General features: G+C 45.5%; 1 protein-coding gene across 1 annotated transcript in view; it reads left to right on the top strand.

Moving 5' to 3' along the window:
* The window catches only part of LOC144128366 (cell adhesion molecule Dscam1-like), a 221,703-nt gene extending 195,546 nt beyond the window's left edge, over window positions 1-26,157 (top strand). The window contains exons 16-28 of the mRNA XM_077661725.1: window positions 79-210; window positions 1,435-1,602; window positions 2,505-2,575; window positions 3,092-3,356; window positions 5,115-5,213; window positions 5,975-6,163; window positions 7,848-8,141; window positions 8,418-8,609; window positions 17,976-18,268; window positions 21,335-21,401; window positions 21,553-21,706; window positions 24,107-24,234; window positions 25,372-26,157. Coding sequence (XP_077517851.1) covers window positions 79-210; window positions 1,435-1,602; window positions 2,505-2,575; window positions 3,092-3,356; window positions 5,115-5,213; window positions 5,975-6,163; window positions 7,848-8,141; window positions 8,418-8,609; window positions 17,976-18,268; window positions 21,335-21,401; window positions 21,553-21,706; window positions 24,107-24,234; window positions 25,372-25,427 — 2,108 coding nt within the window. The 3' untranslated portion in view covers window positions 25,428-26,157. The remainder of the gene's footprint in view (window positions 1-78; window positions 211-1,434; window positions 1,603-2,504; window positions 2,576-3,091; window positions 3,357-5,114; window positions 5,214-5,974; window positions 6,164-7,847; window positions 8,142-8,417; window positions 8,610-17,975; window positions 18,269-21,334; window positions 21,402-21,552; window positions 21,707-24,106; window positions 24,235-25,371) is intronic.
* Window positions 26,158-26,653: the final 496 nt, after the last annotated feature.

Here is a 26,653-nt window from a genome sequence, read left to right as displayed (position 1 = left end):
TAAGTCTTGCATCTATACGATATAGTCTGCAAACTGTGAGCATAGTTTCCCGCCATCATATTCTTCTTTTTCTCCAAGACAGGCCCGATGAGCCTCCCAGGCCAGAGGCACTGAATGTGCTGAGCCGATCTGTCACCATACTTTGGAAAAGCCCGAACGACGGCAATTCACCCATCGCCAAATACATCGTGCAGTACAAGAGGAGCATAGGTACGCCTATATGTTTAATACTAGATGCTATGGGCTTTTGTAGTTTGTAACAGGGCTTGGTGAAAACCGTAAAAATTATCTTCACGGCATTAAAAGCACGAGAGAAGCAATATTTGTGCAAAGTTTTCGCTTTGGAAGGAAGTATATTTACGTTGTCTGAAACAACGACTGGGCAACTGTAGATCCCTTTCCAAATAAGACAAGGGCACTGCGAAGAATAAAAAACGTGAATGCCAGGTGTTCGTAGGAAATCTGACCAAGCATTTAAAAACACGCAATATCCTGGTTCGGTTAAAATCCCATAGTGTACTAACACGGTGTAACTAACTTAAATCTGTTGGGATATGCCTGGCCTAATATGCGGCATTTTTCATCTTCCATACAATGTTGATTTTAAAGACTGTATCGTAAACGTTTTAATTAGTGTCTCAAGGAACAAAGTGTCTGTACACAAGTGGCAGATTGCCTTAAAAAACGGCGCATTGGAACATTTTCACCAGGTTAACCTTCATGCAAGTAAATTTTAGCCGGCCCTAAAACATAACTCGCACAACAAAAAAAAAAACGCTTGCACGTGAAAACGGTGCCAATTCAATGTCCCAAGACGCGCCTTAGAGAGCAAATTACGTTTTTGTTTTTCGGTGCTCTCTCCGAAGAGTCTTTTCGTGCGCAATGAGGCAGAGATGTGAGTCAACAGTGTCAAAACATGTGTTTTGACACTTTATTCTTCAAGTCAATAAATAAAAAGTAAGCTAATTATCTTTCCTAATGAATTAGCTTTCAAAGAGAAAAATAATTCACACTAGGCCCTGAGACTCTGAACCACCCTCAGTTGGTTTCACAGAGCTAGGACGCTTCGTATTTTTGAAAATCTCGGTTATATCTCCGATGAAACACGTGGTATTTGAATATTTTTTATGCGAAAAAAATACAGAATCTTGGCTCCAAAATATACGACGTGTTGACCAAACAAATGCAGAGCAAAAGAAGTCCCCTAGACCTATAAACCTATCAATCAGTTTCGTTCAATAGCAGTTGAACATCCGCTATTATGCTCAAACTGGCAACCTCAGTATGCTTTGTTAAGGATCTGTTCAGCCACTGAGTTATCAGCCACTGTGTGAGAGAAACCAACTGTATTAGCTGTAGGCTATTTCGGTGCCCGCAGAGTGTTGAAAAACACATGGAAGCCTGCGCCCTTTCTGCCTATCCGCAAATGCGCAGAGTCTTGGGATAAGCAGCTCAGCGAGATGGTGGCCGAGGCGGACCAGAGCCAAGTGACGGTGCAGGACTTGCACCCGCTCACCGAATACAACTTCCGCGTGCTCGCCGAGAACGCGATCGGCATCGGGCCTCCCAGCGACGCGCTTACCGTCATCACCGACGGGGAAGGTGAGCTCAGTCTTGCCGTTATGTGCTAAAGGTTTTTAGTCATGTGCTGTGCAGCATTGCTGGCTGCATTTAAGCATGCCTCAATTGTCGCTTAGTTCAACTGCGGCCCGCGACACTATTAATATTTTTCTTGCCTTTAAGAATTTTTCTCCAAGTTTCTCTATTTTAACGTTTTAAAATAAGATACCTTCCACTGACATAAAAATCTTTGGCGTAGTTACTTAAAATCGTTTGAAATTAAGAAAGAAAGTGCAGTGCTGTTAATTTTATCCCCGTGCAAGGCAAGAGTAAAAACTCTTGAAGATACTGTTGCAGCGTAAGGATAAAAGAATTCAGGTGAAACAGATATATGTTGTCGTAAGCCCATCATATTCGTCTTTAATATAGGATGGGAAGGCAACCATAGGTTGTTGATTAAAATATTCTTTGTTCCTGCTGTTTCGTTGACTGTGTAACTTTTCTTGCATTTATGACTTCAGTCATAACTTGTAACTAGTTATTCAGTGTATAATTTAGTCATTACAAAAGTATGCACTTTCCTCATTGCTTACTTTTAAAGCAAAGCGAACAATGGAGAAAGTGCGTTCTCTATGTAATAAGTGCACGAATTTCTGGTTCCTTTCGCAGCCTATTTGAGCTGTGCGACGGTTGCTTGGGCCCCATAAGGCAGATCACATCTGCCTTTTGTCCCTGCTCCCGAGACAGTGTTGTCTGAATAAACATTACCTATCAACTACTGCTCTCTCTCCCAAAAACAAAGAATAATAAATAAACAACTTTTCCCTGCACTTGAAAACATAGTTTTAAATCTTATGAAAAATGGTGATGTCCACTTTCTAATCCGCGAAATGAAAATACTTCCGTATTTGTAGCAGTTCTAATTATTATTGCCGGACATGCAGTTCCTGCGACACCTCCCCAGAGCGTCAAGGTGACGGCTGTCAGCTCCAGAAAAGTTGAAGTGTCATGGAAGGTGAGACGAGCAGTGGTTATATAATATATATTTTAGACGGCCACAATCATGTTAGTGGTTAAAGACATCCTCGCTGATTAGTTCAAGAGGATTCCATAACTATTCCGACTCCAAAATAAAAATTCCAACTCGCCCAACAACTTACCTTGACAAGAGGATTCTTCTGTGCTCTGTAACGGCTTTTGATCCGAAAAGATTATCTTCTTGTTTTTTCCTCCTGATCACCGGATTTATTTATCAGGACTGATTGCACTAGTACTCTTTTCTAATATGTCTCGCAGTACATGAATTCTTGATTGTCAGTATTCTAATATGCGCAGAATTTGTCAAAGATATTCTCGTATAACTGGCATGAGATATGCCAATTTCGAGGATATTAGGAGTTACGGTCATTATCTTCGCATTCAATACGCACTAAATACGCACTAATATGCATTCGACGTGTGCTGCCGATTTCGCATTCGGGTACTGATCAGCTTTTAATTTACATCTCCACTCCTTATCGCATTATTCCAGCCTCCCCCCGTGCACCTGCAGTACGGCGACATCCAGGGCTACTACGTGGGCTACCGAGTGCACGGCTCGACCGAGCCGTACGTCTTCAAGACAATCACCGGCTCACCCGGTGCCTCCCCCACGGGCAGCGGGGGCAGCACACTGACCCGCTGTGTGGTGGACAACCTGCAGCGGGCCACTGCTTACGCGGTGGTCGTGCAGGCCTACAACGAGAAGGGGGCGGGACCCCTGTCTGACGAGATCATGGTGCAGACACACGAGCAAGGTGAGTAAACTGAAAAAATCCCTGTCCAAGCAGGCTAGATGTGTATATATAGCGGCATCGTCCGCTGTACTGATGTAGAAGTTGCGTTTCAGAAGTATTTGAGGCACTGCGCGGCGCGCTCTTTTCTTTATATTTTCACTTGAATGTACTCAATTTTCTTTGGCCTCATTTCATGCATTAAATTCATTTTCTAATGTGATTGGGTTAGGTCGATTTGTACGCTGGCTCATGTAGATAAAAACCGTTTTTGTTATTTACTTCTGCTTTCGACGCTTTCCAGCGTTGAACGATTCTCACATTTCACGATTCGGAAAAGGAATCGCTTGCCTGCCGCTTCCTTCCTTCCAGCGACACTTTTTATTCTTCTTTAAAAATAATGAGACCCGGTGGACATTGTTTTTTTGGCTGTTCTCGATGTAAATCACGGAATAGATCGCTGTGAATTACGGACTTTTCGCCTACCTTGTACTTATATACTTGCGTGTTTGCTGTGCAAGACACCACATTGCTATATTTCGTTTTGCTGTTCTGTATCTTTCTTTTTTGTATTGACTAGAATTCTCGCGTTCTTGTTTTCCTGTCACGCCTCATGATGCTTTTTTTTCATGTATGCTTCATGTGGAATGTACCTGCGAGTTGTTGATAGTTGAATCTGTTGTCCTCCCGGCACCCCAACCCTCTAGTGTAATTCCTTGCAAAGCTGCTATAGTTATTCAATGCAGCAATATTTCACACTGATACTTTTTAGCTGTGACAAGGCACATAACCACATTTGTGTTTACATTCTGTGGCGGAATTCGCGGTTTCGAACTCATTTCTTAATGACATCAGTAATAGACACTGATTCCTAAAGCCGTCTAGCAGGTTCGCCCTGGTCGGGTATCAGTAAATTAACGCTTTCTTTCACTTTACTTACAAAGAAACTTTCTTTGGGCCTCATTAATGCAACGTAATATGTACACTTGGTGACGCCATTTATGAGAACTACTGTAGTGTAAAATGAAAGCCTTATTCCGATATGCAAATGCAGCATTACGTTCAACACTACCTGCCACTCATATTTTTGCATCAGTACTTCGATAACAGTGCTTTTTTTTTTTTAAGGTAAGCCGCAACATCGATCTGATACCGTTGGCTCGCAAATACACTGCCACCGGTTTTAATTGGAAAGCGTCGCTTTGATACCTATTTCTTAATGTTGTGAAATATGTCTCTGATATTTTTCGTTTCCATTTAGTAACTACACAACTGAAATTATTTAAATGCGCAATATCAGTATGTAAACCCAAGGAGGTAGATATAAAGTTGCGACGAAATGGCCAACGAACTTGTTCCGAAGCTTTCTAATAAACGGATCACGAACCTAATTCTGATCAGCGCTTTTATTTTCGCTTCTGTGCTTATATCTGATTAATTATTTCACCGTCGTGTGCATTTGAAGAACATAAAAACCTAAGATCTATGTACAGGCGCAGTCTTTCTGGTTTAGAAATAAATGCTCCTTACTTTCTCAAATATGGTTGCACAAATTTCACGTTTATTAAGTTATAGGCTGCTGATTGAAGAATAGGGCAATCAATTTCCTATTCAAAAAACGTCGTGAATGTCATGAGGGATCTACTGAACGTGAAATGCTTCCTTTCACCAACGTGCTGGTAAGCCAACATCTTGAGCACTGCAAAATGTAAATCTTTGTAAAGACTCCATAAGTACGCCTTAAAACGTTCTGTTAACAAGGCACTCTGTCCTTGCCTGTAGATCCGCCGCTTCCACCAGTAGTGACCGTAACAGCCACTACGACCGACTCCATTGAAGTCAGCTGGACACCGCAGGACGAGACGAAAGAGGCCATAGAGGGTAAGTGAAGCTCTGAAGACGATGAAGGCGGTACAGAAAGCCCGACGGAAGAAGATTACTTAGAACAACACCAAAGCCTACGCCTCGAGAGCATTAGAAAGTGAGGAACAGTTTTTGGAGTGAAACTAACGGCATTAACAGATATATTTATTTACGTAGAGACCCTGCGGGCCAGCGCATAGGCCTAAGCGGGAGGAGCCTGATACATGGCAATCATCAAAAAATACAAGCAAAGAACGCAAGAGGTGAACACGAAAAGAAAACAATACACTTCGGAAAACAAAATTTCGCAATGTGAGACTTGAATTCAGTTTAAAATTTATTCGCCATTGAAAGGCAACAACCCTCCGTGTATAATTGTGAATTTCACAGAAAAACATGTCTCAATGCCAAGGCTACTTTATTACCTCAGGGGAATGACGGCGCAAAATATAGCACTGCAACTGCTTAACAAAATCAATGAAGCGATACGCTGGACAGCTTGCAACATGAACTCATTGCAACAGGAGAAGCATAGCGCAGGAAGAACGAAAGGCGGTGACGAGAGGGGACAAGAGTTAACTTTCAACACAGCGGATTTATTGCAGACCAGTAGCAATAAATCCCTGGTCTACAATAAATCCGCGGTGTTCAAAGTTCGCTCTTGTCCCGTCTCGTCGTCGTTCTTTGCTCTTTCCGCAGTAAGCTTCCCGAGAGACTTCTATAATCCCGTATAGTTCACAAAATAAAGCCTTCGATGATATGCTTCTCTTTCGAACCAGGGTACGTGGCCCGCTACCGGACCCACGAAGGCATTGAATGGAGCGAGGTCTCCCTTGGTCCCGACAAGCGAGCGTACCTGTTTGAAGGTCTGCAGTGCGGGACTGCCTACTCTTTGTCTGTGCTCAGTTTCAACCGAAACGGACGTAGCGAACCCGAAGAACTCCTGCAGGTCAAGACGGAGGGCACAGGTTTGTAATCGATGTCCCCACAAAGCTTTCAAGGTGTTCGCCATAGCAATGACGTACAGCATACAGCGACATAAATAGGCTGAAAAATAATCTTCCACTTTTTTCCTTGAAAGCAGCGTGGGATATCCGTCTGCGTTTTTATTTTTTTTTCAGAAAGGTAGTTTCGCAGTTCATTATGTGTTCCAAGCAAATTCTTGACCTCCCAGCGGTCGTTTGTGGTAGACGTCGCGGGGGTTGGTTCTCCTGTGTACGCTGTGTACGTAGATGTGAAAAACAATTGGTCGCAGAAAGCTGTTTTCTCAATTATTACTTTTGGAGCTAAGCGTCTAAACGCCAGTTTACGGAGAGGTATAAAAAATTATGACGCCACCGTCTGGAAGACGTTGAAGTAACGAGCGTTATCTGTTTGTTAGCGCCATCTATCGCCCATGCGATGTATTACCACGTGATTAGGCTACGTTTCCATACCTCACAGCGAGCGGGCGCCTACCGCCTTGTGAGCTGCCCAGTGCTGACGTCACGGCCGCCATATTAAGCCTAACCATAACAAAATATTAACCAAATTTCGCGATATTGGTGTCTAACATGTTCTACTCATCAAGCCCGTTACGAACATAACATTGGTTAAATCGTGACGTCACCGGTTATTTAAATTTAAGCTTAACTGTAACCAAAGATTAACGTCATTAGTTACTATTGGTATCTAACGTGTTATACTCATCTAGAGGATTTTATATATCTAATTCGTTTTATGAAGACCTCATTATTTAGTGAGTTATACGCGATTAAACATAGGCACGAAACTATTTAATTATCACGTCACAAAATCAGTGACATCACCAGTCAACCACCAATTCGATATACTAATAACGTCAGAAATCAATCACAAATTTAGTTGTTATACTCATTTAATTTCAGGCCCGCCAACTTGAATTCCTCGGTCTTCAAAAATTTCACGCCGAAGGGAGCTGGTAGCAGACCCCAAGAAATCGAGAAACGTGATGAATAAGAGCTAACGCTTCTTTTTTAAAAAAAAACTGCACACTGAATAAAAAGAAAACAGCCTATGACCTTGTATTGTTTCCTCAAAGCCACGGAACGTGAACCGAAGGTAACCTCTACAGATTGCAGATCGCCATCTCAGATGGGGCCTTATCACATTAACCTAAGTTGTGTTAGGCTACAAAAGCAAGCGTTATCTCTTGATCATAACACCTTCAGTACCGTTGAGAACAACGTAGGCTATAATTATTATTTCATGTTTTCCGGTAAATTCGTACCTACCCATGAGCTTTCATCTGCATGTTTTGCGGGGATTGTATTAACGTGTTAGGCCGCCACTTAGCAGAGTGGTTATTACATGAAAACCTGATGGTGCAATTTTATATGCAGTACTCATTCGCTCAGCTTGAGCCAGTGTATTTCGGTTAAAGGCTAGCAGGCGCCACTTACAGAAACTATTTGAACAAAAAAATGTGTTTTGGTTTTTACGGACATCGCATGGATTGGAACGACCCATACAAGCAGGGTTACCTTTAATGGGTAATCATTCTATATCAGTAGCATATATCAACGGCTAGCATATATTTAAGGCTCATATGCATAATCGACCATGAGCAGCGCTGCAGTCGGTCTTTTATACGATTAAAAAATATCCTTCCATTCCTGCCTTTGGCACTCGCAGTGCCCCAGGCCCCTTCCCCGAAGGCGGCTGTGGTCCCCAACGTGACCAGTCTGGGCCTTGTGCTGGCCGCGTGGCGCGATGGCGGCTGCCCCATCAGCCATTTCTTCGTCCAGTACCGGCCACGCGATGAGCCGGACTGGACGCTGCTGTCGTCGCGGGTGCTTCCAGACAGGGACGTGGTGCCGGTTGCCGACCTGGTCCCCGGCACCTGGTACCAGCTGCTGGCGGTCGCCTATAACAGCGCCGGGTCAACCAAGGCCGAGTACACCGCCGCCACTCTCACGATCGCAGGCAGTGAGTATACCTCACCTTCTGCTCAAAATTTCGCTGCTTTATTCTCTACCACATGCTGTAGACGGCATAAAAATTATTTTAGTACTAACCAAAAGAACCAAGAAAAAAATTGGAAAGCAGACTCAGAAGTACGAAGACATAGACTGCAAAGGAAAGAAGTTAATCTTTCTGAAATGTCAGATGCAGAATGAAACTTTAGATATACTATAAAACTGAAAAATCGCAGAAAGGAGGCCACCTAGTAAGAATTGATGGGCTGTATCGTTTCGCTTTTAGGTCCGCTGGAGCCGGACAAGATATCAGAGGCCGGACGCGAGAGCAGCACTCCTCGCTACCGCAGCCTTTCCATCATCGTGCCAATTTGCTGCTCCATCATCGTCCTGATGGCTGTGACTGTAGCCATCATGGTGCTCGTCTGCAGGAGGAGATCCTCAGGGTCGCCTCCGTCAGCCATCAGTACCTACGAAGGTAAGTTTCCTTATCCCAACCTTCCTAACTTTCAGCCCTAGGAGAGTCCCGCTTCTTCTTATGCTACTTTTTATTCAAGCCTGAGGACATCTTAGAGTGGCGAAATCGCAAACGCAAAAAGGTCGCGTCGTTATATATACTCGTTGCTAGGACGTTCTTTTTTAATTAAATATGCATAAAAAAACTGAAGCTTAGCTTAAATAGGCCTATATTGTCTCATTACGGTGTTCTAGTAAAAAATATCTACTATTGAAAATCAGCTTTAATAAGCAATAAAGGGACATTCAATTGAATTCAGGTGTCATGGCCATGGCCGTTTTCTCAAGCAAACTTCGATGATGCCCATTTGGTATTTTATGCGAATCTTTGAGTCTAGAACAAACTGCCATTTATTCCGAGACACTGATGCTGGAGTGTCATAAACTGATTGTGTTGCCGGCTGACGCCTACACCCCATGTACTGTACACTCACCTGTAGCCTCAAAAACAGCTCTACGCCCATGGAAAACCAAAAATCACCTTCCGAGCCGAGGAGGTCCTTGCTAAAAGACTGAATTTTCCTCGCCAGGAGCGCCCGCTGTCAACACCCTACAAGACGTGAACACCGGCTACGCTATGCGCCCGTATCTCCGGCTGCTAAAGACCTTCCGCCATGAAATCCTTGAAAAATGCGAGATCTGATTTTTTGACTACGAAATAGTTCTGGAATTTAGCCAGTTGGTAAACGCTTCGGAGTTGCCTACGTCGACTTCCGAATGTTTGTCGGAGCACAAACTCGGTTTGAAAATTGAAACGAGTCCCTTTCTTCGTAGCTCGAGCTCGAGCTGTAACCTTGTGGCAGCGCTGATTGCCACAAGCTGAACCAACGCCAGCGAAGCAACAATGACCGAGCGTTGACTGGTGACGTCAGGCGACGTGGCGGCAGCGTGAGAACCATTGCGAGCACATGACGTAGCTGGGCATGGGCCGCCAATATTTTCTTTACGCATGTGCTCATTTGTTCGCTGTTTTTACAGTGAGAGGTGTTATAGGGATCCCGCTTTGTGCGGACTTTCAGCGTGTGCCGTAGGTGACCGCACAGACCAGCGGTCCGCACAGACCGCACAGACCAGCCGCGGTGAGCACACAGACAGCTAAACACCTGGACGGTAAACACCGGGATGACTGCACCACAGCGACCGCGCTGACAGCGTGAACGCTGGGGAATGTGAGCCAAGTGCGCGTGACGTCATAGCCTAGAGGTGCATAGCCCGCAGCAGGTGGCGTGAAGCTAAAGCCAAGCTGAGTGTAAAAAAAGAGTCCACAGCGACTGCATTGCTGCGGCCGATTTGCATCGAAGAAGCTCTCGCCCGCCGCCGCGCTCAGCAGCATGAAGACCATCGGCCCCGCAGGCAAGATCTCGCCATGCACGTAGCCGAACACGACCAAAAATGTATGTGTATGTGTGTAAGCATTGTAGCCATTATTTTTGTGACCAGTGTACACTGAATGCCGAATTTTGCTATACGGGGCAGTAGCCTCTGTCAAGCCATATGCCTTTAGCTCCTGTTCCATTTTCTCTGTCGAGAAAGAAATGAAAGAAATGAAAAAAAGAAACAACTAGACCGAGTCAACAACGAGTGTTGCACACCGACGAATGGTACGTATAAACTGTCATGTCGTAAACGGCAAATAATAGAAAAGGCGGTTGAAAAAGAGCTAAAATGAAGATTGGCTCTCCTAAGCGACAAAAAGTGTTTTGGGACTGAAAAGGAAGCTTAAGAAAAAAGCGTTTCACGGCCCGTGCCATTGGGTAGAATGGGATTGGCGTATACGACATATATTCCATTGGGACAAAAAAAGAAACAGGAAAGCCCGTGGCGTATTCAATTGTAAGAATAGGCTGCCTTATACCTGACCTTACACCTATATCTCGGTCTTTTCCGACTCATTTTGGCAACTTTCTCCGGACAGTTTAACAGCATTCGCTGAATAATACGCTAAAGCAGCTAAGCCTAGTGCTGGTGATAATTTTCTTCACCGTACCTAATGTACCGACACCGTGGTTGTTGGAGCACAGATGAGTTTCCTTTGCACTTTTGTTGACATGCTGCTCTTGTTTTGGGTATGAAACATCTCACATGAAGCGAGTGCAACGGTTGACTTTTAGGCTTTTTTGATCGCGTAGAGTAATGGCAATTACACGCGCTGCGTGCGAGTGCGTCGTTTTTAAAGTGAAGAAAATGTTATCTGCCTCACTTTTGAACATATAAGTACATGAACTATCATTGTCATCTAGGTGAACTTGATTGCAAGGACAGAGCCCAACCCTGTCACCGTCCGCCCATACGCATGGATGTTGTCTTCAGCATATCTCAAGTTAATGTGCAAAAGGTTGGTTTGGTTTATGGGGGATTAACGTCCCAAAGCGGCTTAGGCTATGAGAGACGCCGTAGTGAAGGGCTCCGGAAATTTCGACCACCTGGGGTTCTTTAACATGCACTGACATCGCACAATACACGGGCCTCTAGAATTTCGCCTCCATCGAAATTCGACCGTAATGTGCAAAAGGAAATTATCAAGAAAACACCTGAGTGGCAGTGCTTGCAATTTACACACTGCGATTGAGTCCGTTGTGTGCAGTGCTCGCCGGTTTGAAAACTATATCGGATGATTTTTTGCAACTATGCATTCTCGTACAACTGCGCACTTAGTGTTCGTCCGTTCACCAATAGGAGCATAGTTTTCTTCCGCATGGTGTTGCTTGTCACAAAACGTGCGACCTTATTTTTTCCTGCCTGTTTGGGCGGAATATGTGAATAAAGTTCGTCGCTTGTTTAATTGCGATTGACATTGAATTGTTTTTTTTGCCCCTTTGTCTACATTCCATTCGGATTGATCGGTATGACTTCTCTATCCAGCCCAGAGGTCTAAGCACGAGCGGCGTCGCTCTGTGACAGTTGGAGTGTGAGCATCTGCTTCATGGTTATAAAGAGTTATAAGAAAGCAACGTGCACGCGGCAGTTCATAGTGCTGGACACCTTGACCGTGCCGTGCAGAAAGAAATTAAGGAGGACGTGAGACTGCCGGAGATCTAAATTCTTGAGTTGTTTACTCGAGCTATCGCTGAAGTTAGCGATTTACGCAGAGACCGTAAACGTTGCCATTCTTTTTTCAATAAAACATGCCTCTGCCTCTCGCGGTACCATCAAAGGCGCCTTCAACGGCGCAATCATCTCAAACTACCGCAAGCTTTTCACAGCTGGTGCTTCCAATTAGCTAAGTAGTTGGCGGGAACAAGACAGGCGACTATTTTTCAGCGAAGGCTCGCTTGGAAGGACGGGCGGGAAATATTTCATCGACATGAATAGAATCTTCGCAGAAAATGCGCCGGCTGCAATTACAGTTGGCGAACGGTCTTCGTAAGGTTTGCACGGGACTGCTGAAGGGCGCACAGTTCGTCGCTCAGTTTACACTGCTGAAAACTGCTATATTGTGAGTGGAAGTCAGGCGACACTTCGCACAAAAATTCGGACACCAGGTTCCGGAACACGCGTGCGCACAGCAAAATTCAGCTTTAACTCCAACTCTACAGAATAAATGTAGGATGCGGCCCTCCTTGGCTGCTCAGACCTCCATGTTCGTAGGGCCTTGGTCCAGACAGCCAGCAGGGCGGCTTCGACCAATGGGGTAATCTCTGCTATTGCCATCTTCGAAAAAAGTGACCGGCGGGCACTTTTAATGTCGCTCGTCCGCGGAGATCACAAACCTTTATCGCGAGCTAAGATGCACGTATCCCACCCCTCACCCCAACCTGGATAGGGCGCAAGCCAGAAGACTCACACGCCAACAAAGGCAATTCTTAGCCCCTAGCGATTATGTTTAATCACAGACGGTGATTATGACCTTGCATGCCCGCACAGCGGTGACGGGAGCACGCTAACCAAGAACATATATTATGGGAATGCGCTAGCAAACCCTTTGCGACGACAATCTTGCCAGCTCTGTCGGCGGAGGAATGGGACAAGCTCTTGGTCAGTTGAAGAAAAACAACGCATCTGGCCCTCATCACGCGAGCTCAAGATGTCGCCCCCGACTGGGGGTCACCCTGGACTCGCCCCAGCCCCAACTGATTCCTTCCATTTTGTGGCAATAAAGTTTTACCCCCCCCCCCACCCCTGGCGGACCAGTGAGCGAAGCCTCGGGGCAAAAATGGAGAAAAAGATGGAGTGCAAGAAGCGCCACAAAGAGGAGGAAATAGTGCGGCCAATCAGGGTCGCTTGGGTAGGTGGTGAGCTCGCGGGTGAAGAGATTGCCGTGATCTTGCCGCGTGTATTGTAATTGGTTCTTGGGAAAAGGAAATAGGAAATGGCGCAGTATCTTTCTCATATTACGGCGAACACCTGAACCGTGCCATAAGGGAAGGAACAAAGGAGGGACAGAGGGAAGAAAGTAAGAAAGCGGTTGCGTAGTGGAGAGCTCCAGAATAATTTTGACCACCTGGGGATCTTTAACATGCACTGACATTGGAGAACAAACGGGACCGTTTGCGTTTGTCGTTAGTGGCTATTTAATAATAAAATAACAATAGAAGGAAAAGATGTTGCTAGCCGCGGCATCTGCCTTCGAAACCTGAAGCATCTGAGCTCCGGCTAGCGGGAATAAGAAGAAAAAGAAAGGAAAAGAAAGGGTTAGTGATTCGCCTCCATCGAATCGCGGCCACCGCGGTCTGGTTGGAACCCGGGTGGTGGTGGAGGAAAAGATTTGTTGCCAAGCAATACAGTGGAGGGAAATCCCCTAACATGGCACGAGGCAACACTTAGGGGGCTGCTCTTACAGGGCAAAGGACAGCCCTTGGAGAGCTATCCGATTCAGGGCGTCGGGAATTATCCGGCGCTGGTCAGCACCAGCGGAGCTGGCCAGGAGAGTCCCCCAGTATGACTCCGCCGTGGTTGGGGATGGAGGGTGTGGGAAGGTAGGACATGTGAGGAGGACATGAAGGAAATCTCCCGGTTTTCCGCAGAGCGTACAAGAAGAAAGTAATTGATCGGGGTGGCGGGCATTAAGGAGAATAAGGTAGGGAGTAGTTCGGGTCTGGAGTCGGCGCCAGTTGGAGGCCAGTGTTAAGGTTATTGAGTCAGTTCAGTTCAGTTCAGAAAAACTTTATTTCCCACCGATATAGAAGACACGCCTACCTTCCCAGCTCAGGTACGCAGACCCGGGAGGGAGTAGGGGGCTCCGCGACTAGAGGCCTGTGTGGTGAACCTCTTGGTTCTTCGAGGCCTCGGTCGCCAGGCGGATGGCTTCGAGTTGGTCTTCGAGTTTTGAGCTTCGAAGGAGAGACTCCCAAGCTTCCTCATTAGGAATGTTTACGGCAGCCCCAGGTGAGTAGGAGCATTGCCAGTTTATGTGGTTTAGTGTCCCTCTCTGGTCGCATTGTTTACATCTGTCATGTTCTCTTGCGTCTATGTTAAGGAGGCATAGCCAGTGTGGGTTCGGATAGTTGCCCGCCTGGAGTCTTCTCAGACACCTGGCTTGTTCGTTGTCCAGTTGTGTGTGCGGTGTGGCGTAGGATCTTCTACCCAGTTTATAGTAGTCGCAAATGTCTCTGAAGGTGGTCAGCCGCTCCTCGTCTACTGGGTCGTCGAGCCGCTCTGCGCTCGCCCGGTAGTAGACGTCTCGAGCGAGCGCATGTGCGGCTTCATTCCCCGGTGCCGATTCGTGGCCAGGAGTCCAAATAATTTTGACCATACGGGAAATCTCCCTGGATTTAAGTATTTCCTTCGTTTCTGCCGCTACCCTTCCTTTGGCGAGGTTCCAGATGGCCGTCTTGTTGTCACTAATTATGGTGTTGGCTTGCGTCCCGACACACGCGAGTGCAATAGCCACTTCCTCTGCGATGTCAGCATTTCTTGTTTTGATCGATGCTGTAATTAACGGGATTCCTGCCCCATCTACCACCGCGGCGACCGCCCCCCCCCCCCCCCACATTTTCCGGAGGCTGCGTCCGTGTATGCCACTGCTTCCGGTGGTTTCGAGTCCATTTCTCTAGCTATGGCCTTGGCTCTGCTTTCCCTTCTTTCCTTGTGGTGAATTGGGCTCGTGTTTTTTGGCATCGGCGGGATGTAGAGGTTTTCTCTGTACCCGTTGTCGAGACTAACTTTCGGGGTGGTGCCCCTGTCGTGTTGAAGCCCCACCCATCTCAGTATTTGTCGCCCGGTGTCAGACAGACTGAGCCGCTCTATCTGTGTGGTTCGTGTGGCTTCCGCCAACTCGTCGACTGTGTTGTGCATTCCAATGGCCAGTAATCTTGTAGTCGAGTTTGATTGAGGGAGACTGAGTGCGTTCTTGATACTCCTTCTTATTACGGATGCTTCGATCTTTTCTTTTTCCTTCTCATTTAGGTGCAGGTAGGGGATGTAGCACATTCTGCTGGTGATGAAAGCCTGCATTATTCTGGCGAAGTTCCCTTCCTTCAGACCTCTGTTTTTGAGAGAGATTCTTCTGATGAGCCCTGTTACTTGCGCTACGGATCCTTGCAGTTTGTTTATCATGGTCGTGTTCCTCCCGTCGGCCTGGATGATGAGTCCGAGGACCCTGATCTGGCTGACTGCTGGGATCCTTAGGCCTTCCACTGTAACTTCGATGTCGGGTTTCTGTCTGCTCTTGGTGTAAATCAATAGCTCAGATTTTTGAGGAGAGCAACTGAGGCCGATTTTCGCCGCGTAATCGACCACAGCGGCCGCTGCTAGTTGGAGATTCGCTTGAATTTCTCCGTCTGATACTCGGTTGGTCCAGATATTAATGTCGTCGGCGTAGAGGCTGAAGGTTATTGAGGGAGTCGGCAGTGCGTAAACGCGCCGGGTATCTCGGTAGTAGGTAAGAATATCTCTGAACGTAAGCAGACGCTCCTGGGACGGCGGAGGAGGAGGTCCAACTCGGATCGGAATGTGAGACCTCGGGCGAGGGAGTGGTCCTTCTCGTCACCCGGGAGGCCTGCGTGTGGGGGGGTCCAGATAAGGATTACATGTTGAGTGGGTTCCCAGAAGCGTAGAAGCCGAGTCGCGGTGCGGGATATCAGGCCTTTGGCGAAATTGTATAGGGCGGATTTTGAGTCGGAGAGAATTTTGACGGCAGAGGTGGAGATGAGAGCGAGCGCAATGGCCGCTCCCTCTGCATTTCCGATGAGCCTGTGGTGACGGATACTGATGCGATTGGTTGGGCCTGATTATTAGCTACGGTGAGAACCATGCGGGAGCATGGCGAGTACGCTGCCGCGTCCACGTTGGCTACCTCGGAACTGTTGCCGTATGCTTGTGCGGGGCTTTGGCGCGGGCTGCCCTGCGTTCTCCGTCGTTCTCAGGGTGCATGTTCTTAGGGATGGGAAGGATGATGAGATGGGAGTGTAGGTCCGGAGGTAGGGGAATCCCCTTGGTAGGATGGGTGATCGGGGCGATGCCTAGCTGACAGAGTAGAGCGCGGCCTGCCGCGTTACCAGACAGGCGAGTCAGCTGTGTTGTTAGCGTGGCTTCTGCCAGCTCATCAAACGTGTTGTGGGTACCGAGCTTGAGGAGCCGGGCAGTGAGATGCTGGAGGGAAGGCGGAGGGCGACTTTTGTGCATCTTGTGAGGGTACTCCGAATCAATTGCCCAGCGAAATGAAAGTGAAAATTGGTTTTTGAGGAAAGGATATGGCGCAGTAACTGTCACACATATCTCGAAGGACACCCGAACCGCGCCGAAAGTGAAAGAAAAAATGAGGGAGGTAAAGAGGAAAGAAAGAACGTTGTGCCGCAAAGGACGGCTCTCGATAATCTTGACCAGCCGGGGATCTTTAACGTGTGCTAACATCGCACAGCACATGGGAGCCTTTTGCGTTTCGCCTCCATCGAAACGCAGTCGCCGCGGTCGGATTCGAACTCGTGTACAGCAGCTCAGTAGACGAGTAGCCGAGTGCCCTAGTGACAGAGCCATTGCAGCGTGTTTTCCCGCGCGTTCGAAGCAACGTCATTTGTACGTGCTTCAAAAAATTGGAAATAAAGATTGGTTTTTTGTTAAAAGAAATGGCGCAGTCTTTGCCTCACATCTCGGCGCACACCTGAACCGCGCCGTAAGGGAAGGTATAAAGGAGGGATGAAAGAAGATAGGAAGTGGTGCCGTAGTGGAGGTCTCCGAAATAATTTCGAGCACCTGTGAATGTTTAACGTCCACTGACATCGCACAAAGCACATATCCCATCCAACACTGTAGTGCGCTCCAATTAAAAGCCCCCTATTTTTTTTTTCAACGCGGCTTTGTCCTCGTTTGACGGCTACACTCCAGCGTCTCCCATAGGCCCGGTCCCAACAGCCGTGAATAATTTAAGGTCGTCAACAAAAATGGACCACACGTGTGGGATCGCAATGCTGACACATACCACTCCCTATCCAACGCACTGAATGTCTCTTACTTTTTCAATAGTCGGTGAATGTATACTCATGTTTTTTTTCTTTGCAATTGTACCTCGGCACTACTCATACTACTGTGAATAATTTAAATAAACTATCTCTTGGTCGAATTATTAGCAGTCAAACTTTCGTTACATCCGAGGCTGAACCAATAAAGTTTGTTATATCTGAAGTGGTAGCTTCGATTTTTATTATATATGGTCAATACTCTAATGTTCGTTGCGTCCGAGGCCAAGACACAAAAGTTTTTTTTTTATACAGGTGGCTTATTAAGGATCATTATATCCAAGGATGTATAATAAAATAGTTCGTAGCCTGGTAGGCAGGTTGAAACCTACCCAACTTGGAAAGTGGACCACTAGCCACTGGCTACTCACGCATAGCGCTCGACACTTCCGCTTGCACCAACTCTTCCTATGCTAACGTACTAATAAATAAAGTTAATAAATAAAAACAAGCTATGAATCGGACCTTGCTTATCAGTCTCTAATAGAAATTGCCGTAGAAAGTTATAGTGTATCTGGTTTTAAGAAAAAACTGAATATTCTTTTTCCTGTATAAATTCAGCTAACTTTGTATATTTTCTCTTTTGCGTTGCTTCCTTTACTGCCGAGTGTGCATATCGTGTTCTCTGCCAATTGCTGTTTATTATCTTTGCATCATTTTTTCAGACTTTGCTATTTCTATCGTATAACTTTTGTTGCTTGTTTTGAAAGTGTCTTTTTTTTTGGCATGCGGCAACTGTTCGATGTATTATTCGGGGCGTGGGCCTCGTTAGGAGATTTGCCTCGTCTTCCTCCTTTTGCCTCACCTCGAGGGCATATTGTATTATATGGCCAAATAAAAATACTACTACTACTAGTAATACTACAATTAATATACTTCTTTCTATAGCACTCTAAACACTACATGCAATGTCTCCGTTTTTTTTTTGTTTCCAGGGGTCCGCATGTGCGAGGACCTCAAGATGGACTCGCTCATCATGGCCGAGCTAGAGAAGCCCCATGGAGTGTGTGGAGGCGGTGGCGCTGACGCCGGCAGCCGCGAGTACTACCCGTCGCCCTACGCGTCGTCCAAGCTGCCCGACATCTCCCGGCGGGGAAGCGCCGGCGACGACGGGGACGACCCCTGCCCTCGTGCCATGGCCGCGGCGGGTGTCTCCATGTCTCCGTACGCCTCCACCAGAATGGTGGAGCATACGTACGACGTCCCGCAGCATCCGCGAGACGGCTCCGTGAGTGCACTCGTGCCGCTCTTTTGCCTTCTTATTTCTTCTCCCACAAAATCACGTTCGAGTGGAAAGAACTTGTACTTTTTACCACTATGTCTGAAAGCTTTCCATGGGCTCACAACGGTTTCGATATCCTGTAGTGTGTGAAGCTCGGCGAAAAGTGCCAATTTGGTGCAGTGAGTGAAAAAAAGCGGAAGGAATTTGTCGAGCAAACTTTTATGCCCTTAAATCAAAAGCGGCCAAACGATGCTCGCTGGCTAGTACGTGCTCAAACATTCCACAGCTGGAGAGGCGGCGGTTCTTTGGAAACCCAGTGATACCCAAATGTATTGTAACAACACTTTACTCGTGTTAAGAACCCTGATAAAAGTAATCTTAAGTTTATAATGCAATAGCATTAAAGCTGTCGTCACATCAAAACTCTGCCGATGCGCGGTGTCACTAAAATCACTTATTTTGTAGAGAGGTTCTTTGAATAGTCAAGAGAGGTGAAGTTACTTGGTGACGTAATCACAGTCTTCCCCCCTTTCCCGTGGCTGGTGGCAACCTGGCTGCCGGATTGTGAGCAACCTGTGCACCTTAGTAGGTAGCAATTAAATTAATGATTGGTCGAGAGAAGTCACGTGACCTTGTGACAATATAAACTTTCCACCGGGTGTTGAGCATCCTAGTTTTCGAGAAAGAAACCAAGATAGAGAATCGAAATCAAAAATCTGAAACAAAGTGATATACGCAATGTCGGCACCGTCACAGCGTACCGGATACTTGCGACTGCAGCTAGAAGTCTAAATATGGCGGTTGATGAACCGGCACAACAACCGCTTCTACAGGTGTAATGCGTCTTTTATTTGTGGTATGAGTGACTGTACATTTTTTCATTGTCTGCATGAATTGTTATCTTTTCACAGTTCAATGCTAACTACAACAAAATAGATGTTATTGCGAAGAGCCAAAGTCTTCACGACGGCGACTCTTGCAAGTCCTGATTCAAAAAGACTGAAGTACTATTATTTGTTTTTATATAGATTACACAATCCTCTACATAGCTGCCGTGATTTAGCAACCGAAGTATACAATCTCTTGCTTCACTGCTCTGCATTCCGTCCAATAGATGGTGAGAATCTGGTTGCGCTTAAAGAGGGAGCATTTAACAAAATGACATTGAAAGAATTACAGCACGCAAATTTTGGTTGTCATTATAATCCATCGATACTGCGCTAGGCAAACAACGTAGACACATTTATTTGCGTAAATTTTGTCAGCAACCTTGTCATTGTTTTTTTTTGTAGCACTAAAAGCCTTATACTTTGAATCTTTCGTTACTCACATGCCCAGTGCCGTTCGAAGATCTCCACTATTACATAAACCTTTGCGTGGGACTGCAATTCAGCTCAACAGATTCTCTAGCATGGGCGTATTATATGACTCTTGATTTTTCACAACATTTCTTCGTTGTCGAGTGTCTCAAACTCGAGCGCCTGCATCGTCGAGCGGACTGACCTCTGGAACTTGCGGCTATGTAGCTTCTTGCGTAGCTTTGGCGTTTGCGTGTGTGTGCTCGTCTCGTGTGCATCGTTTCCTCCTATTTAGTCTTCACAAAACGTACTTCACCAGCTTGCACAAACGTTTATTCCTTTTAAACGAACATGCTTTATTTTTTTTACGTTTTTACGGGCTCTCCTCGACATAGTTAATAAAAGCAAACACTAATTTTTACTCTGTGGATGAGTTACGATGGACACCGAATAATTGAGCGAATCGGAGCTATTTCGTGCAGGCAGGCTTTTTAGTCCGTACCGAAATTTTAGTACTAACGGCATGCTATTGTTCGAACTTTTCGAATAGCTGATATAAAATTCTACCATTCTCTTCGTTTAGCGCAGATAACAATGGAGCTTTAATATTAATTGAAATCAGCCGAGAATGGTCTCCGTTGTCAGTTTTTTGAATAGGTTTTGACTAACTTGCATGAAGATGGAATAGGACTCGCAGTAGATTGCTTCGTTGAATCTTTCAAAAACAAGGCTCGGTTCGGCTCCGAATAGCATGACGGCAAGTTCGGTCTGCGCAGGATTGATGGTGTGGCAACGCGAAGCGGTCCATTTGTGTGCAGGCTTTGATAATGCGCTATCATGGAGTCCAAGATTTGGCAACGCGACAGAGGTCAGACAGGCTTAGAAAATCTTTCCTCCCTTGGCTGAACTCAGAAGCCACGATCCACACATAGCTCTCGCGCATGTTGTCTATATGGTGTTTTATTAGTATATTTGCCTTCGTCTTTGGTAGAAAAACTAATTTTCTTTTCGAATCGCGTGACCGACGTAGAAATAATTGTGTAGCGTGCACGCAAGTGGAGATCAATTTTGCGTCTTTTTACAGCTACAGTTGTAACACCAAAATTTTTATGCAAGCACGGCAGCGCCGGCGGTAGCTCTTAGCTGCTTCGCATGATTTTGCGTTTTGTACCAGCATTCGCACAAGTATCGATTATTCGTAGAAGTATTTGATTTGTATTCGATTAGGTTCTGTCGCTAGTTTTATTCGATTCCGTAGCGAGCCACACTCTTAGTATTCGATTCGGTTCTGATAAAGTACTGTTGGAGCACCCCTACTTAATATGTAAAATATCCTGAATTTAGCGTCATTAGAAATGTGGTTGTCGTACCCTCACGCATTGAACATTGACCCGGCGCTTCTTAAAAACGCAGCCATCCACAGGGATGCAATTAAGTCTTTGAAATCTATATATTCAAACACTGTATTTTTAGCTTATTGCTTCACTTTTTACGTCATTTCGTAGTAAAAAACCAGGCGTCTCAGTTCTGCAAATTGGCCAAAAAATGTCGCCTCTTAGACCATAGCAGCGCTGTGCTTTCCGAAATGTAGAAAAGGCGCGTTTTCTGAACTATTACAATAATCATACCACATCGCGGCTTCACTGATTGCGTTAATACGTAAACCAATAACTACTAGGAAGCTTCAGGCTATAACCATCTTTTATTTATAAAGGTGTTAAAAATGCCCTTATCATTCTTCTCAAGTAATTTGTTAACGGCTTTCTTTTTTCAGAAATCACATGCATTTAAAGGTGATCTGAAACACACTCTATGTAACGACAAGCTTCAAAATCACATAGGTGAGTAGCATGTGCATCACTGTTTAGATAAAGTCTGTATTGTGCTTAGGACTGTGATGTAGGCAATCGCGCTTTAAAGCCGAACTGGCATCATTGAGTAGTTTAATCTTTTTAGACGCCCCTTGAGGTCTCCCTTCTGTGTATTTTCCAGAGATGTGCAAAAAGGAGCAGTACTACCAACGCTTGGCGGCCAAGGGCCGTGCGTCGGCGTACGGTTACACTGGCGGCTGCCCCGATCCCCTCGACCACTCGTCGGGCGGTGCTTACCGCTGGTCCGAGCCCGGCGAGTCCGACCGGCCGGACAGGTAAATACCCGCCCTCCTGTAGACCCCGCTAGGTAGGTCCACCCGCCTCCTATTTTCGTTTTTCTGTCTGGCTCTTTCGCACGACATTGTTTCCCACCTTATGACACTTATTTATCATTTCTTGTGGTAATGCTACTGCTTATCGAGTTAGAATTAGTTCTGCCTGATGCGCCGACATGCACGGTTTCGTCATTTTTATTTTCTTCCTCTTCTTTTTCTTTTCCTCAGTGGCATGAGTATTAAAAAGCTTGCGTTAACGCAGACGTCCTTGTTCCAACTTTCGTAATGTTTAGGGGGTAGAGTGCGGCTACAAAGAAATGAGATTGGTCTCTACCCAGTGTTGCAAACCTGAGCGGTAGATTGTTTACGCGTTTGCTCTTCACTTCTGAGGAAGCGCTAGCGCAGCTCATTGGTCATTTAAACTACCTACGGCCATTTCGTACTTACAGCCAGTAGAGTTTAACAGAGACCATCAACGCACGCTCGCCTCACATGATGCGTCCTGCAAATATAAACAACATGATCATGCACCTTAATCATAGACACCTACGAATAACTTGTAAAACAATCTTTCCATATGTCGCTCAGAAACGCGTAGTCATTTTTTCATGAACTGCCCAATATAAGGCTCGTAATTAGCGTTTTTTTTCTTCGTGAAAGCGGAACATTATCTGCAACTACCGAGTCCCTGCTGGTCCTTAAGGGGCTAGTTGAAATAAAAAAATTCCGTACACCAATCATTAGAGGTTATGCCAGTGAAGTTAGTTTTGGCTCTGTATGCACTGTTACATAGTAACATATATCGCGGATTATGTTTGAACTAGCATTCCAGGGGACCTTCGTCAAGCTCGCGCGTAATTTTCAAGCGGGAAGACTTGTTTCCGGAGAGTAATCGTAGATATATAATGTAAATGGGTCACTAAATGGTGTAACAAAATTGTTCCTCTGTGCACCTGCAACTTATGCATATTTGTGTGTGCGTGCGTGCGCACGTGTGTGCGTGTATGTGTGTGTATGTATTTGTGTGTGTGCGTGTGTGTCCGTGTGCGTGTGCGTGTGTGCGTGTGCGTGTGTGCGTGTGCGTGTGCGTGTGTGTGTGGGGGGGGGAAGCAGTAGTAAATGTTGCATAAAAAGTGTATAAATACAGGGGTAGTCAAGGGCGTTTCCCGCTTAAATGAATTCAAATGGACTGGGGGAGGAAACTAGTGGACAACATCACTTATAGCCAGAACTTTATCCTTTGCCTTTTTGCGCTTCTACATACAAACACAAAAAAAATAGTGAGTGCTTTGGCAGCGGAAGAACTGCTACAAATCACGTTTTTTACCACCTTTGCAGACTTGGGGTATTCGTGCGGAAGCAGATCCCAAATCTGCTACTCAGTCTTAATTCTACACAAAGATGCACGCTAACGTAACTGTGCTTGCACTATATTGTTTTCATGAGTCCATGCGACGCATTTTCATTTAAATTTAAGCCACTCGCATTGATTTCATGATATATAACTTAGTTTCGTTTTAGCCTCCCCATCGTTGCTGACAACTTTAGGAAAATATTGTTCTGCGTCTATTCCTGGAGTACGGTAAATCACTGTAGTCTATATTGATTTTCTAATGTTCTGGAAGAAGTATTGATAGCTTTTTGGCAAACTTTAATATGTTCCAAAGTTTGACACACAAATTTTTGTTGAATGGCACAGTCCTACAAATATAATTTGTTCACGTGCATGAAAATGCGTTCAACTCATTAGCAGCATTCCTAAATGCGTGGAGAATCTGTTCTTGACCTTTTGTTGTTTTTGCTGATTTTTGTTGCTGCTGACTGTTGTAGCATGTTGCAAACCTTACCTTGATTCCTTGGAAAGGTTCCTTAAGGAAGAAGATATAGAAATAAACGAGGTTTGGCAGGTTTCTTTGAGAACAAACGCAATGCCTCACATGCAGTATTTCATCTCTCTGCAAACTATTAGCACAACCACAAACTACTAAGCAATATAAGTCGAGTCCGACCTAAAACACTTGAAAGGGACAGTAAATTAATTTAATGGCAGTGCTTCAAGATTGTTTAATATTGGTTTAAGTACACTGCACGAAAGCGTTCAAATCTATAGGCTGTGCGTGTAGCCGGGCGGCTATTGCAAACATCTGCTACCGTTATTTCTTGCCACTGGCGGTATTTAGATAGTGAGAGGTGGTATCCAATATGTGTGCGGCTTTCCGCTCCATATCCTTCACGTCTTTCGTATTTTAAGCGCATATATTTTTTACACGTGCGAGATTTGGTTTGTGTTTGAGGGCGTGTGCGCGTTTCAGCCGAATCTAGAAGTTTGTTCATTTATCGCGACATTTACCACTCTGAGTTCCGGTCCTCTTATTCTTTGTCACCTTTCTGCCCGGACAGGTGGTGTTTAACAGAAAGGGAGTTGCACTTCAGCGCATTTCATGCGCCTTGTTCCGGAGGAAATTTGCCTGAGTTTAATGAAATCTCGGACACGGAGTGTGACAGGGACCTGGAGCGATTTGAACAAGGTGAGCGAGGTGCATGAGAATTTATTTGTTTGCTCCAGGCACTGTGTTCCGTTGAGCATGCAGCGTTGTAGGTCTAAATGCGCAGGAAAAAGTGTCTGTAACTCCTAGCAGCATGACAGCACATGGCCGCAGCATTTTAGCAGTTTCTGACTGGCAGACACATTTTCTTTCCCTTTACTGCACATCTTTTCTCAGTCCGCGATTGTTGCATCCGTTCAAGAGACTGCTGCAAACACTCCTTCGCAGGACCAAACTATCTTTGCAGTGCAGGGTACTTTGGAAAATAAACATGTTGAGGTGAATCTAGAGACAACGTTATGGCATCGAAAATGGGCGCCGGAAAGAGTAAACGGCAGATAAATGAGCAGAATTGATGATAGATGAATTGCGTCTTTAAAATTGACTCGAACTGTTGATAATTTATTTTACACTGGGAATATTATTAGTTATACTATGTTACAGTTAGAGTATTAGTTTTTATTTGCATTGTTTTACAGTTGTTCTATTTCCGCAGCGGAGTCCTGCGGAAGGCTTCAATTTGTACGTGTACCCGTATAGTACCCGTATAGTGTGCCAGCGGGAGAGGGCAACTCTGACGCACATCCTATGGAACTGCACAAAATTCCCCGACGAGGCTTCTAAAAGCATAACGATTCCGCCGCGACTCGCGGCTGCGGCGGAATGCTCTGACCGTGACGTGCAAACCTGGGCCGTCCAGCAGGTCTCGGCGGCTCTTGAGCGATAAAGGCCTCAGATCCTCCGCTGAGTTGCCGCCTGGGCCCCCGTCACGGCGCCATTAGGTCATGATGCCATTAGGCCATAACGTAAATAAAATTGTTCCTCCTCCTCCTCCTCCTCCTCCTCCTCCTCCTCCTCCTCCTCCTCCTCCTCCTCCTCCTCCTCCTCCTCCTCCTCCTCCTCCTCATCCTCCTCCTCCTCCTCCTCCTCCTTCTCCTCCTCCTCCTCCTCCTCCTCCAACTGTTGAACAAGATTATTGTAAAACACAAAAGCGATGCAGTTACTCTAGGTGAAGGCTTGTATTGAAGTAGTATCTCATAAACGCTGTTCCCGCTGTAAATTACGTATTTTGAATTCTCCTCTGCTTTCTGTGTTTTTCGCCCCATATCCCATTTTCAGAGATGAAATACCGTTCATCGCTCCAGCGACACAGCTTGTACGCATCTGTCCAGTAGAAATGGAACGGCAGCGACAGCAAGACCACCGACGGGGCCTCAACGTTTTTCATATCAACGCGATTTCTTCATTGCCTTGTTAACACCGAGATAATCAAACAAACAAATAAGAAAAGCTGCACACCTCCTCACATATTAAAGCATCTTTGTACCGCGGAGTAAATAAGCAGCACCGTTGAATGGAGTCACATGTGTGTTACAGCAGATTACAGAGAAAGAAATATACTTTCCTTGCAAAGGCGCTTATGTACTGCCCGCTTGCTGTTTGTTTGGTGAATTGCAGAACGCGTGAAGAAAACTTAGGAAGCTGGCGTGAATGTTTGTACAGTAAAAAACTTTACGAGTAAAGAGAGTCAATCATGAGTGTCAAGAGATTGTAAGCATGAGCTCAACCTCGTTATAATTACCTAGCGCGAGTGAGGCTTATCGTAGATTTCTGCATAATTTTGTGTATGAACTAATGCAGAGTTTGCGTTGTATAGAATGAAAATATTAGTAGTGTATATATAACTCAGCAGTATTCCTTTTTATTGACAAGCGTTGTTTCAAGGTTATAACTATCGATGCTTAGTGCAAGCTCTTGTTTGCAGCATTGCGTAGACTTTTTGTTCGCCAAGGAACTAAGAATCTGCTGAACATGCTCTGTATTACTGCCAGATGGCGGAGTTGGAACGACCTTATATTTGTATATAATGAAATCATGACAAATAAATTTAAAATATAAACCACGTGAAACTTCTTTGTAACCTCCTTCATGACCAAATGTTTGGTTGACACTTTTGCCGTGTTTCGTTTTTATAAGTCTATAGTATAGAATCTCGTACACAACTTAAAGGTGTTGTCGCCTGCACACCTTCAGTAAATTATATTTCTTTTCGAATGAGCTGATTGCGCTCACATGTAATTAATTTATTCACGATATAACTTCATAAAGTTTGAAATGCCACACACTTAAAGACATCGGGAAGAGCCCGCGACGTCCGCATATAGCTAGATGCAGGTTGAGGTTGCTATTAGCAACTGTGGGGATGGCTTTGAAAATGTTCGGTCGGCAATGACTCCTCTGTAGCGACACTTGGTAATTAAAATCTTCAATTGTTGCCACAGATTTGTAGTCTGGAAGAGCAATGTCGTAATGAGCCCAATCCCCACAATGGACATCAACTGCTACTGTCACCATCTGGATTCGTGATCACAGTCCCAAAGGAATCTTCGAAGAAGGCGGG

This window comes from Amblyomma americanum, chromosome 4 (genome assembly GCF_052857255.1).
Source record: "Amblyomma americanum isolate KBUSLIRL-KWMA chromosome 4, ASM5285725v1, whole genome shotgun sequence".
Lineage (NCBI taxonomy): Eukaryota > Metazoa > Arthropoda > Arachnida > Ixodida > Ixodidae > Amblyomma > Amblyomma americanum.
Note: the sequence above shows the minus strand (reverse complement) of the source record. Positions and strands in the feature narration are given on the sequence as shown.